This window comes from Callorhinus ursinus, unplaced genomic scaffold (genome assembly GCF_003265705.2).
Source record: "Callorhinus ursinus isolate GAN/ISIS: 27379988/994484 unplaced genomic scaffold, GSC_fseal_2.0 scaffold34, whole genome shotgun sequence".
NCBI classification, from domain to species: Eukaryota; Metazoa; Chordata; class Mammalia; order Carnivora; family Otariidae; genus Callorhinus; species Callorhinus ursinus.
The window spans coordinates 15,655,449-15,670,392 of record NW_027397096.1 but is presented as its reverse complement, the minus strand read 5'-3'; the positions used below and the strand labels follow the sequence as shown (position 1 = coordinate 15,670,392).

At 40.9% G+C, this 14,944-nt stretch overlaps 1 protein-coding gene and 1 long non-coding RNA gene across 2 annotated transcripts in view; one reads left to right on the top strand and one right to left on the bottom strand.

Annotated features, from left to right (window-relative positions):
* ANKFN1 (ankyrin repeat and fibronectin type III domain containing 1) overlaps positions 1-14,944 on the top strand; it is a 322,582-nt gene that overhangs the window by 251,236 nt on the left and 56,402 nt on the right. Inside the window, exons 10-11 of the mRNA XM_025851318.2 lie at positions 5,193-5,300; positions 14,807-14,906. Coding sequence (XP_025707103.2) covers positions 5,193-5,300; positions 14,807-14,906 — 208 coding nt within the window. The remainder of the gene's footprint in view (positions 1-5,192; positions 5,301-14,806; positions 14,907-14,944) is intronic.
* The window catches only part of LOC141370424 (uncharacterized), a 109,423-nt gene that overhangs the window by 40,629 nt on the left and 53,850 nt on the right, over positions 1-14,944 (bottom strand). The window lies entirely within an intron of this gene.

The following is a 14,944-nucleotide window of genomic DNA, read 5'->3' as shown; positions in this document are numbered from 1 at the left end:
GAAATGTTCCCCTGGGAGGCAACTCAGTGGAATGAAAAGAGAGGGAATTTGGAACCAGCAAGACCGAATCTGATACCCAGGACACCTTTGATTAGCTGCGTGGCCTTCAAAAGTTCCTTAAAACTCTCTCAATCTGTAGAATGAGTCCAATCCTACCTTTCCCAAGGCTTTTGTGGGGATGTTGTGAATGACACAGCAGGAGTAGTGGCCCATTCTAGCTCTCCTCTCTCCTCCTCACCCCCCCACCCACATCAAATTGATAAGGGAATGAGATATAGCAAATCTTATTTATCTGACATTCTGTCAGAAGAAAACACTTTCTTACTAACAGGCACTCCGCTACACTCTGCTACAAATATAACATATAACATTTGTAGTGATGGCTGAGAACCCCAGCAAAAGCCTCTTCTAATTATGTGAAGATTAATAATTTATGTCTGGTATATTTGGTAGCTCTCTATTAACCAGAAAATTTAATTAACCAGAAGAAACATCTCTAGATATACCATATGATAGATTTTTCTGCATAATGAGCTCTGAATTTGTTTTCATTTTTTTAAAAACCTTCATGAATGTGATAGTTCAAAATGGTATCATATGCTCCTTGTAAGAGCACAGTCTTTGTGGGACACAATTTGCCATAATAAGAACAGTCATTTCTTTTTACTCCATAATTATTTATCTAGGAAACGAAGGCAGAACAAACAGTTATGAACAAATATGCACACTACAGCAGTGTAGCAATAGAGTGAAACACCATGTATAGGGAGAACAAATATCCAATATTAATTCAGTGGTTAAATAAAGTATGATATATACATATCCACATTATAGAACAAAACGAAACCACTAAAATGGTGTTTAAAAAAATTCACTGTGTGGAAGAAATTCTTACTTTATAAGTTTTATGTAAAAACAAAATGCAAATTTTTTTCACATATTTAAGCTGTGAGTTTGATTATTATCAGGTAGGCCTATCTGCACATAACTGTCAACATTTGATAGTGGATATTTGGGTTGTAAGATTGTAGGCTCTTTAGTTTTCTTTTGTATATATTTATGTTTCATGTTTTATAACAACCCTTTACCTAGGATCAACCATGAATCAGGTGGCACGTTATGGGCTTTCATCAGTGTCTCACGGAATCCTCACACGAGTCCCTCATCACTGTTCCTGTCTTGTGGATAAGCACCGTCATCTTCATCATCTGCATCACTCTGAACATCAGAGCCAACATAAGACTTATTATAATGCTGGGCATTAGTCTAAGAACTTTATGTGGATCGACTCATTTAATCTTCATAACAGACCCACTGGGGTGGTTTTTATTAGTAGTTCCATTTTACTGGTAAGGGAACTATTCACACAGAGGCACATGCACACATAGAACCCAACATCACAAAATCAGCAAGCCCTGAAGTCAGGCCCAAATCCTATGGCCCTTGTCCTTAACCACTATGCTGCCCTCCTCCTCTATTAATAAAGAAATTGGGATTTAGAGAAGATGTTGCCTTGCCCAAGGTCACAACTGTTGCATGTGGCTGAGCCAGGACTCAAGCCTACACTGATCAAGCCCATGCCATGTCCCCTATGCTGTGGGAGCTAGTGCTCTGCTATCAGGCAGACAAGCGGACTAAGAGCCAGCCCGCCAACCGTTCCTGACCACCATTTCTGGTGGGTGCACACAGCTACACCGGGTGATACCGGGCTCTGGACCACAGACACCAGAGATCCCTAAGGCCCCTGAGTCCCATGGGCATTTGATGATTTCATTATTCCAGTCTTACTTGGACATCTTTTTTATTAAAGACATCAGAAACACAAACTAGTAATACTGCAAGATTAAGATACTAAGGGAAACCATCTCATTCTAGGGAGAAAAAAAGAGTCTATATTATTGATGAAGGATAGAAGGGACAGAAAAGAGAAAGAGAAAGTGACAGTGTCAGCTGACCTGAAGGTGGGACAAGGGAAAACTTCCCGCTCCAAATGCAAATCCTGATCTGCATATGGATGCATTACTTGTAAGCATCAGATGTTCTATAAACTTCAAATTCTAATCAGACACTCTCCCTCACAGCCTGTTTGAACGGGCTTTCTCCAGAATGACAAGAACAGTCTTCTAGGACTGGGAAGAGTCACTTACTACTTGCTAATTAACATAGCAACTGCCAACCTTTCTAACATGGCCCATTTGGCTAGTAGGGGTATCTGGCAAGGAACTAAAATCCAAACATGTCGTTTTAGTTGCTGCAGACATGCCGTATCACTAATATAAAAACACTCCAGCTCTATTTATAAACAGAGTATGACATTGTGATGCAACATATATCAGTATTCAGATACTTACTAGAGGACAATGTATTCTAACATGACAGAGTAATTGGAAATTTGGTAATATGTTCCAGTAAGCTATAAAACCTTTTTTTTATATTTTTACAAAAGGCCTTAATGTGTTTTTATAGACTTATGTTATATGGTATGGTACATAATAAGAGAAAAGGACCCAGACAGGCTTGTCTGAGTTACGATCAGGAAAGCCCTGATATCGCCCCTGAATGTAAGCTCTGCATTGTGTTGCAATTGAAGTGTCTCATTACCAGAACAGTGAACTGTATTATGTGGCACAATCTGCTCTTTTCCTACCACACTAAGTTTATTCCTGTCAGGTTCCTGATTTCTTAATATATTTTCAATTTTCTCCCTCATCCCTAAAGTCTCCTATTTTATGTAGTCGTCAGAACCTTCCAAACATCTATGAGAAAAACTCATTCTTTCCAAAAACCTTGGCATCATGTCCAGTGGCTCACTTGGGCTGCAATTTAGCATTAGCAATTTTGAAATGTATCATAAAGTCATCAGCTTGAGCTCACCTCTGATGTAATAGGGCTCAGCTGAAAGAGCCAGCTCCATTTCATCTCCCCTTGCGTTGATGGCAGTATTAACACTCATTAGAATATATTAGCATGTGCACGGCCACATAATAACTCAACCACCCAGAAGTCTTACTCAAGCAAATATTACTCCTCTTATCATAAGCACTAAAGACGCATTCACCCAACTGAGGGAACAAACTAATAACGGCCTTTGGGAATCCATGATAGCAGCATTTATGATCACTGTGCCCAAATACCAGGGACACTACAGATGAGAATGAGGATCACTTGGAGTTTGATTCCTCAGACATTTCCAAATTTCCCAGTAAAAGCACCCTTCCTAGCCCATGCTACCTGAACACCATCCTTCTATTCACAATGCCTCACCAACATTTAATGAGTGTCCCTGATGTGCCCAGAATGTGCTTTACTTACATTATTTTTTTAAACTTCAAACAACCTTTTAAAAATATTCAAAAACTCACTTTACGGAGAAGAAACCTGAGGCAAAGAGAAATTTAAGTCACGGTTTCTGCCCACAAGGAACAGAGTCTACAGAAGGCACCTATGCCAATTCCCTGTCTCCAGAGTTGACCACAACTAAGCCACACCACACAAACTCCAACCAAGCTCTGACCCTCCTTCCCAAAAGAAACAAAACAAAACAAAACGTGTCCACGTTATAAGGAAACGAGCACTATATGGAGGGCCATGAGACTACATTATGGTCCTGGCTCTGTCCCAGACAAGCTGAGTAACATAGAACTGGAATGGTTCTCTCTGGGCCTCAGTCTTCTGAGAGGTAAAATGGAGACAGGTACCTGGGGGGGGAGGGTAGGAAGGAGGAAGGATTCAAAAATCTCTGAGGCCTCCTTCTTCAAAGGGAATCACCTGACAGGGTTAGAAACGATGTTTCCATACTCACTATTCAGGGAGTTCACTCTTCATCAAGGAATTCCCTTCTTTTTTCAAGTTATGATTTACATCATGCCATGTAACAGGCATTGCGCTGGATACCAAATAAACCTCTCATTTCATTCTCACAAAAAATCCTGCAAGCTAGATACTACATTCATTTTTCACATTACAGAGTAGAGGCCCTGTCAGTGTTAAGTTTAGTGCCTTACAGACACTGAGCCAGGAGCCCGAAGAGCCAGGGTTCACACCCAGCTTTATCTGACTCCAGAACCTGTGTTCTTTCTAACTGTGCTGGACTGTTAGGCCGTGGATGGGCCAATGAGTGATGTTTTTAAAAAACCTAACTTTAACCATCAGGACATCTGCCTAAGTTTCTGAACAAGGGACACTCCATATTTTAAAATAAATCGGGGGGAGGGGAATTTGAAACTGGTTCAGTTAGAATCTAAGCCTCAGATACACTCATGAACTAACCGGCTTTACTAGAAAATAATGAGTAGCATTTTTAAAGAAAGCATTTCAATCAAGAAGTGCTTTAAGTTACTGCTTTTAAGAGGTTCAGAGAATAAAACTGGGTTGGGGGCAGATAGAAGAAGGGATGGACTATGAAGTGACAGACCTGCTGAAAAAAAAAAAAAAAACCCAGAGTTGGAGACAGCAGAATTACCATCTTGACATTAGTCCCATACGGGTTATTACTCTTGATATCATTATAGCCAAATGGAATGAAAATAAAAGGGGGAGAAAAATCTCAGTGGGTATTGCAATTTAAATTTGCCATGTAAGCTAATACTGTATATTTAGAGACTGAGCAGACAGGGTGGTTGGTGGCTCGGAGTATGTGCAGGGGTTGCTGTGCCAGCTAACCAAAGCAGACATTCATTAGAGCAAAATGTAGATTTCCATTTCTTGGCATCTGACATGGGCTCTTTCCTTGGAAAGAAATGTCAATTTGGCCAAAAGTGTGAAACCTACAATAAAAGCATTGGGACTGTGGATTTCATCTAGTCTGCACATTCCCACCCCTTTCTTTCCTACTGTGGAAATCCAGTTGCAATTTGGGGTGCTGCGTGGAGAGGTGGCAGGGGAGGCTGATTAGGACCCGGGATGCTGGGGTAAGAAGCTGGGGGGTGGATATTTGAACTCCCAGAGTCCCTGTTTTCTTTTGGCCTTCAGTTACCACTTTCTCTTGCCCTAAAACTGCCCAACACAAGAAGCCAACCACAACTGCTGTTTTGCACAGGGCCCTGAACAATGGCAGCCCCAAGCTGTGCAAGTGCTGGGTGCTGATCCAGACCCACGGGGTGTAAGCAGAACCCAGCTCCTGAGGCTAGGCCTCAGGGGAGAGGCCTGCCCCATGTTAAAATTTCATTCTTTTTGTTTCTTTTGTTCAATAGACTGGAAAGACTATGACGACAGAGAGCCCAGACACAGGGGACAGAGTGACATTTTGGAAGGTCTGCTGCAGCAGGTCCAAGCCCTTCATCAGCATTATAGCTGCCGGGGTAAGGATCAAAATCTGCGCTGGGCCATTGACTGAGGTCTCGGCGGCGCCGGTAATGTTAGCAGTTTCCTAACTGGGTCATACCTTCTCATTCATCAGGGAGAGAGAGAGATATTAATATTTGTACATCTGGAATCACTTTACAGCACTATCTTGCTTTAACCCTTCAGAAGAGACTTCCCTCTCTTCACTCCCTTGCTCTCTTTTTCTCTCACCCCCTCTCCACACAAACGGTTTGAAAAAAAAAGCTCGGGAAAAAAGGAGCTGCCCTTAGTTCCCTTCCCTTTGAATTGTCCCTTCACAAAACTCCTCAGTGTGCTGGGTCTTTGGGATATTCACCCTCGAACTTTTCAGCCCCAAGGAAAATTCCATGAGCATCCCTGACGAAGTTGAGCCGATTTTAACAGCAACAAGAAATCTTCATGTATATTTGCAATAAAGATGGCAATGCAATTTCACATCCACTGTCTCTTTTTCATCCTCATTTTGGCAATAACCACTAAGGCTAAGTGACTTGACCAAGATCACAATGCCAGGAAAATACAGATTCAGGATTTTGACCTAGGTTTTCTGTCTCTAAGTGTAGTCTTCCTGCTACACCTCATTTTTGTGTCCCACCCTGAACATCGGGACTGGGCACTAGATGTTGATCTCACCCTGAATTTTAATCTTCCCCTGTACTACTGCTTAGGAGAAAGGAGAGCACACACATCCCTAGACCTAGCCAACTATACCCAGAAAATCTCTGAGAGGCTTTTAAAAACTTCTCTTCTATCTGGGCTCTTCAAATGGGACAGGGTCAGGTTTCTGACCTGTGCAATGATTCGTGGAACAGGCACTTAGTTTTATTTGGAGAATTAAAGTCTCCATAAAGTTTTCATTTTCCAAGCTCCTTCACCCTTCAGATCCCAACTGCATTACACTCTCTAGATTCAGGGCACTGCTGGGCCGGCTAGGTAAGAAATCACGGCTGAAACTAAGAGACACTAGCTGAGTTTGAATTAGACATAAAAAATCATACTTGGTCTTAGCAAACAGTTGGCCCCTGCTGTATAGCTCTAACAGAGCTCTTCAGAAGTGCTGGCCATAGCTAAAAATAAGGACAAGTGTTTGCAAGAAAATCATATTCTTTTAATGAGTAGTTCATTAGAAAATATAAATGTGCATGGTAGAAGCTGAGAAGGAAACCCAAGTGGGTTTCATTCCCAGATCTGTAGGAAAACTTTACCCATACCATGGCCTTAACAATTCCACACTGACCAAAGTATACTCAGTTCTCTGTTATCGGGGCTCATTTAAGCAGGCCAGGCATTATCTAGGCTCCTTTCTCTCCGCTGCCTCTCCATCATTCCCTTGCCCGTTGGTTCTTATATGGCAGAGAAAGGTAATAAAGCAACTTGAGTAGATGATTCCTTGCAATTCATAAGCCACTTCGTGTTTGTTCTTTGCCAGAGGGGGGAAACTAAAACTACTCAGGAGAATGAGGGCTTTTCATATTATCTGAGGATTTAGATGCTCTCCTCATTACTATTAGATTACTATCTAATAATCAAGAAACAATTATCTAGGGGCACCTGGGTGGCTCAGTCATTAGGCATCTGCCTTCAGCTCAGGTCATGATCCCAGAGTCCTGGGATCGAGCCCCACACTGGGCTCCCTGCTCAGCAGGAAGCCTGCTTCTCCCTCTCCCACTTCCCCCTGCTTGTGTTCCTGCTCTCGCTGTCTCTCCCTCTGTCAAATAAATAAATAAAATCTTTAAAAAAGGGGGGGGAAGAAACAATTATCTAGACAGCCCAATTATTTCAATAGTTTCCACTCAACTTTTATCAATGTATATGCTATTCCCCAACAGGGATGTAAATATGCACACAATGTCAGGAAAAATTTAAGTAAGGCATAAGTAGAACTTCCCAAAAAACGAAAAATATTTTTTATATTTAAATGTCCTTTGGACACTTAAACAGTACCTGAAGTGTTTTTTGATTTTTAAGATGCTCAGCTGAAAAAGGGTCTCTGGTCAGTAAGTTTGGAAAATGTTGCATTATATATCCCTTTCCTGGAAATGTAAAATTGGCATTACAATATTAAAGACTCTAATAAAGAGACATTTTGAATTTGGTTAACCAAGCATTTTCCAAACTTATTTGTAAAGTCATTGTAAAACTTTTTTCACAGAGTTAGTGTTCCAAGGCAGAGACTTTGGGAAATGATGACCTATAATATGCCAAGTTAAAGGAAATGACCTCATACCAAAAAAATGGAATGATTTTTAAGATAATTTAATATTACTCTGTCTCAAATGATAAACCAAGGATAATTAGGTAAAAACTACAAAATTGTTATTTGAAATACTCAACTACAAGAGGGAGGCAAACCAGAAAACAGACTCTAACCTACAGAGAACAAACTGAGGGTTGCTGGAGGGAGGTGGGGGGGGGGTGGGCTAGGAGGGGGGGGGGGTATAAAGGAGGGCACTTGTGCGGAGTGGAGCACTTGGTGTCGTATGTAAGTGAACAATCACTGAATTCTACTCCTGAAACCAATATTACACTGTATGTTAACTAACTAGAATTTAAAGAAAACCTGAAACATAAAGTAAAATAAAATACTCAACTATGTTGAGATCTATGTGGTTGAGTGAATATACAAATCTTACAATTAGGAAAAAGAATTATTTCACTCGGAAGCTAAGCAGGGTCGGGCCTGGTTAGTACTTGGATGGGAGGAAAAAGAATTATGTCAAATCCCAGTTCTACTACTTACTAGCTGTGTATCCCTGAGAAAAGCATTTGACCTCTCTGAGCCATAGCTTCCCCATCAGAAAAAATCAAGATAACAGTATCTATCTTTCAGGACTGTTATGAGGATTAAATTAGATAATGCATTAATAGTGTAGGCACTTCACATACTCCAGCTTATTTTCCTTCCATTGCTCTTCCAGATGAAGAATAGAGCCTCTCTTTCTCCTTGGAACTTTACTGATACATCCTAGAATTAAAGTGTAATCACGGACTCCATTGTAATGAGCCTGGAGTGCTCAGTAAATACACAGCGTATTCCAAATGCAGAAGTAATAACAAAACAACCCTTCTACTACCAAAGCCCTACATGGGAGATACCAAAACCCACATTAATTTCTGTATTTTGGCTAAAGAAGTGACCACAGTTAATCTGCATGTTCAGTACTGGGATGCAAATTCACTGGAGATGTTGAGCAGCCTTTATTGTTCATACGGTTTATGCCCCGACATACATAATGAGTCATAAAGAAGCCAGTTGTATTCACCATAGCAGTGCCCTGTGAGAGTGAATTTCAGTTATCATCCAATTTTTCAGCTCGCAAACATCAACTGAAACACAGCCTACTATGTGTCAGGTGCTAAACATATCAATATGGTTTAAAAAAAACTCCCTATGTGCCACGGACTTGAAAGCTAAAGAATTACTGCATTTGGAGCCCAGAAAACCGACCATTGTTCCAGAGCCCTGAGCTATGCAGAGACAGAAGCCAGAATAGAAGCCATTGTATCAATGGCTCAGTGTGTCAGTACAGACCCTGAATCAGTTAAAGATGAGCTATATCATGCTGCAGTAACCAAATGACCCCCCAAATATTTATTTCTCCCACAAGCTGTGTCTGCCACTGGTCACCTGAGGGCTGTCCTGTGTTGTCATCATCCTTTCTCTAGAAATATTTGCCAGCACCCATGGGAGAAGGAAAAGAAACTCTTGAATGTCTCATATGGACAGGACTTTATGTACGTCACTTACATTCAAAACTCATTGGCCAGAATTGGCCACATGGCTACACCCAACCACAGGGTTCCAAGAAGTGAAATTCTTTCATGTGCCCAGGATGGAGGAGACCCGGAATATTTAACATTTGCACAGGCCCCTTTCCCAACCAGTAGTAGTAGCTCTGTTTCTTTTTGTTTTTTCAGTTTAATCTTCATTTTAATTTACATGATGTATGATTATAATGTGAGAGTCATCTTAGTGTAAGCAGCTAAGATCATGGATTAGCTGGGTTCAAATTCAGACTGGACATTTACTACCTGTGTGACCTTGAGCACTTACCTACCCTCTCTATAACTCAGTTTGCTCACCTGTAAAATGCAGATAAGAATTATCTATACTTGGGGCACCTGGGTGGCTCAGTCAGTTAAGCATCTAACTCTTGGTTTTGGAGCAGGTCATGATCTTGCAGTCATGGGATCAAGCCCCGCATCAGATTCTGTGCTCAGTGCAGAGTCTGCTTCAGATTCCCTCTCCCTCTCCCTCCTGCTTGTGCTCTCTCTCTCAAATAAATAAAATCTTATTAAAAAAATTTATCTATACTTGTCAGCCATTTTTTAAGGACTGAATGACTTTTTTTTTAAAGATTTTTTTTATTTATTCGTAAGAGACAGAGAGAAGCAGAGAGAGAAGCAGGCTCCCCACTGAGCAGGGAGCCCGATGCAGGACACGATCCCAGGACTCGATCCCAGGACTCGATCCCAGGACCCTGGGATCTTGACCCAACCCAAAGGCAGACACTTAACCATCTGAGCCACCCAGGCACCCAGGCCTGAAAGACTTTAAATAAGTAAAGCACTTAAGAGAGCTTTATTATTTAAAAAAAGAAATTCTTCCCATTCTCCATTTTTTATTCCCCAAAGGCTCAATTCTTTTAGCCAGTTCTTTTGATATTTTCTTCATATCTCTAAATAACATGTTTATATTGCTAATCTTTGATTTTTTTTAACGAGGCATTACCTCTCTAAGAAAAGATGAGAAATTTTTTTCCCCCTCCCCCTTACTTACAGATTACAATTCCTACCCTTTGTCCTCCTAATATATTTGTATTGTAATTTTAGTAAGATCAATATTTACTGCTTACATTATAATGATCACTTAATTCTATGATTATTTTCCTTTCCTGAACAACTTTTTGTTCTCCCTGTACTTAACAGTCATCTTTTTTATTGTTATGTTAATCACCATACATTACATCATTAGTTTTGATGCAGTGTTCCATGATTCATTGTTTGTTCATAACACCCAGTGCTCCATGCAGAACGTGCCCTCCTCAATACCCATCACCAGGCTAACCCATCCCCCTACCCTCCTCCCCTCTAGAACCCTCAGTTTGTTTTTCAGAGTCCATCATCTCTCGTCTCCCCCTCTGACTTACTCCCCTTCATTCTTCCTCTCCTGCTATCTTCTTCTTTTACTTTTTTCTTAAAATATGTTGCGTTATTTGTTTCAGAAGTACAGATCTGTGATTCAACAGTCTTGCACAATTCACAGCGCTCACCGTAGCACATACCCTCCCCAATGTCTATCACCCAGCCACCGCATCCCTCCCTCCCCCAACCACTCCAGTAACACTCAGTTTGTTTCCTGAGATTAAGAATTCCTCATATCAGTGAGGTCATATGATACATGTCTTTCTCTGATTGACTTATCTCACTCAGCATAACACCCTCCAGTTCCATCCACGTCGTTGCAAATGGCAAGATCTCATTCCTTTTGATGGCTGCGTAATATTCCATTGTGTATATATACCACTTCTTCTTTAGCCATTCATCTGTCGATGGACATCTTGGCTCTTTCCACAGTTTGGCTATTGTGGACATTGCTGCTATAAACATTGGGGTGCATGTACCCTTTCGGATCCCTACATTTGTATCTTTGTGGTAAATACCCAGTAGTGCAATTGCTGGATCGAACGGTAGCTCTAATTTCAACTGTTTGAGGAACCTCCATACCGTTTTCCAGAGTGGTTGCACCAGCTTGCATTCCCACCAACAGTGTAGGAGGGTTCCCCTTTCTCCACATCCCCGCCAACATCTGTCGTTCCCTGACTTGTTAATTTTAGCCATTCTGACGGGTGTGAGGTGGTATCTCATTGAGGTTTTGATTTGGATTTCCCTGATGCCGAGCGATGTTGAGCACTTTTTCATGTGTCTGTTGGCCATTTGGATGTCTTCTTTGGAAAAATGTCTGTTCATGTCTTCTGCCCATTTCTTGATTGGATTATTTGTTCTTTGCGTGTTGAGTTTGATAAGTTCTTGATAGATTTTGGATACTAGCCCTTTATCTGATATGTCATTTGCAAATATTTTCTCCCATTCTGTCGGTTGTCTTTTGGTTTTGTGGACTTTAACAGTCATCTTTTATTGTATGTTTGTTTGTTTTTCTATGTGGTTATAGCTAATTAATCCCCAAGCTGTTCTCCAGTTATGTCAATTTTCTCTCAATCCAATCGAATATATTAGCACTGTTTCAATTGCGACTTCTTAAAGAAACCTCTTGGAGCCCTCTGACCTGCTCCACCCTAGACTGGTTGCTGGCTGCCTGTGTCTGGCGCACAGCTAGCCCCGTAGGATCTCCTTTCAGCCACCATATTGGGGACTCTTCTGGCCACCCTCCAATCTTGGATCGCTTCTTTTTGTATCCCATGTCTTACTTTTTCTTGGTTAGTCCTTCATTTTGGTGGAGTCCTTACTCTAGTAATTTCCTTAATTTCCTGAGAGGATTCTTGGGAGCTAACTTTTGGATACACTGAATGTCTAAAACTGCATTTATTCTACTTACTTATTTAAGGTTTCAGGTAAGTACAGAATTCTAGGTTGAAATAATTTTCTGTCAGGTTTTGAAGGTGCTGCTTTGTCCTTTTCTAGCTTTCCGTACCGAGAAGTCTGATGTTTCATTCTGATTCCAGAGGTTTTGTAGGATACCTTTTTTTCTTCTTCTCCGGCAGGTTTTTAAGTTGTTGTTTTTTTTTTTTAACTTCGGTCCTCTAAAAACTGCTGTGATATTTTCTTCGTGTCTCTGAATAACATGTTTATACTGCTAACTCTTGATTTTTTTCTAATTCGAGGCATCACCTAAGGAAGGATGATTTCCCTTTTCCCCTCCCCGCCTCTTACATGCACATTATAACTCCTAACCCTCATCCTCTTAATACGCTGAATAACAGTGAAAATGCACCACGCCTTAGTGTGGGTGTACCGTTGTCTGTTGTGCTGGGCACCTGGCAAACCCTTTCGATACGGGAAGCTACACCCTTCAATTATGGGATATAATCTTAAAAGTTAATTATTTCTCCCCCTCTTTTTTTCTCTGCTCCCTCCTACTAGGACTCATAGCCTGATGTTGAACCTCCTAGGTTAGCCCATTAATTTTTCTTTTTCTCTTCTGCTTTCCATCCCCATGCCCTTACGCTCCTTCTCAGAAATTTCTGCAACCTTCTTTTCTAAGCCTTCTATTGGGTTTTTCAGTTTTTGATAGTATAGTTTTTAATTCCCAGTGCTTTCTTTTATTCTCTGAAAGTTTCTGTTAAAGACTCCTATCCTTTTCACAAGGATGCAGTGCCTTTGTTTCTCTCTCAGGCTATTAATGATAGGCTTCGTTTCATTTTATAGTTTCTTCTCTCAGCATTGTCTCTCCTCTAAATTGCTCTTTTGTTTATTTGGTTTTGGCCTCTGTCTTTCCTATTAGATGTTCTTCACATCTGCCTGGTGATCCCTGGATGTTCACCGAGACTGAAGAAAAGAGAGCTCAGTAGCTGTTGGGGAGCTCTGAGCACATGGATAGGGCTTTTTATCTATAGGCTTCACTGTAGGGTGATCTGGCATGGCCTTTTCTTTCAGAAACCAATGAAAGCAATGTCAGAAGCTTTTGAGTGAATTCTTAATCTGGTCGGAGTCTCCAGAAAAGTTTCTTCCACTGTCCTTCCTGGAGGGTCTAAGTTTGAGTACCAGTGTTCTGAGAGTCCAATGGGGAAATAATCTGTATGGAAACTTTCATTTCATCCACCTGTTTTGGGTGCAGTACTACTCTCCCACCCTCATTTTTAACTGTACTCCATGTCTCCCACTCTAGAAACCCGTTTTTATCTTTTTCAGAGAATAAGCCGCTAGCTTTTTTTCTAGAGTGGGGAAAGGGTATTTGTCCATCTATGCAGGTTACAGGAGGAAATCTAGAAGTCTGACTGCTTTTTAAACAGACTTCAACAAATCCCTCTGATTTTAGCTCCACACTCATCCCCCACTTCCAGCAGTTGTGGTGCCCAAAGGGTGAATCGGGTTACTTCTCGGCCTTCTTCACTGCTGGCTTAGGATTCATCTTTCTCAAGTCTGCTAAATCCATCTGTCCATCTGCTTTCCAGCTACCAACGTTCACTTGCTTTTGTTCCCTTTCCCATCTCTTTGTCTTTATAGATTTATACAGTTTCCTTTTTTTAAATCTCTTTACTCTGGTTTTAGTGAGATTTAGGGAGAGAGTACCATGTAATGAATATGTTCAATATGCTGCCTTTAACCGGAAGTCCCAGCAGCATCATTTTCAAGCACAGTGTGACCAGCCAAATTCATGTTCAAGTCAGAGAAAAATGTTTTTGCTTTGTTCTGCCAGGAATAACCGTTACCAGCACTAGCTTGAAGCTGGCATGAATGCTTGTGTCAGTCAGCTTATTCCCAACTGCTCCTATAGGATCATAAGGAGAACCACACTGGGCCTCAGCCACAGGCTATCCGCCCAGCTTTCCATGCCTAATAGCAATGATGTAGACCATGTTCCCACCCCAGTGACACATCTGTCCGAAATCTGGGGACGACCCCAACAACCTCAGCTTCCCCCTTCATGACACAGACTATGAAAACTGAAATCAGTGATCATTTAGCTCAGCTCCATGGAGTACTATTTGTAAAGATTATCTGGGGAAGCCTGCAAGTTTTATCAGTGAAAGCTCCAGGTTGTAAATAGAAGGGATAAACAGAAGCAATGGATGATTTGCTCATCAATATAGCCATAGTGCATTATAGTGTACAGAAAAATATTTGTTCAGTAAATTAATGTCTTGGTTTTTCTGGGTACTGGCTTTTCAGTCTTGAGCAATCCATTTTAACCTCTCAATCTGTTTCTTCTTCGTAATAATAATGATGACAATCATACCAATGCCTACAACTATTTTTTAAGCCAACATATACACTGGAAAAAATTGCCCCAGAATGCTAGCCGTGGTTGTACTAAAGGGGGTGGAGTTTTGTTCTTTTTATCTGTTCTCCAGACTTCCTGTAATGTGCCTATATTAATTGTATAATGAAAAAAAATTAATAGAATATATAGACTAACAAGAAGAGCTTTGCCAACATTGAGAAATGTATGAATATTAAATGCAGTGGGAGGAAGGCAAAGATTTGATTCCATTTCTTTTTATCCCACATTATAATAAATCACTCATCTGGAAAATATAAACAAAATGCCTAAGTGGTTTCCCCTGGAGTTATAAATGTTACTCATCTCCAGCATTTTTGAGGAGCTGATCATTAATTGAGGTAACCACTGGCAACTCAAGATATAAGAGCTTTTTGTAGAAATGAATGAGCTGAATCCCTACATGAAACTGAGGATAAGTGACACCAAGGGGACAAGGAAGAGGAAGGCAGGGAGGTGGGAAGAAGGTACTGGGCGTGTTGCGCTGCCAGTCGAATTTACCGTGTAGTTTTTTCTGTGTTTCAGAAACTTCAAAATTACAAACCACGGGCCGCAAGCAGTCAGTCTCAAGGAGCCTGAAACACCTATTCCATTCCTCAAATAAGTTTGTGAAGACCTTAAAACGGTGGGTCCTATTGCAGTTTTTCCAGGAAGTCTTAATTT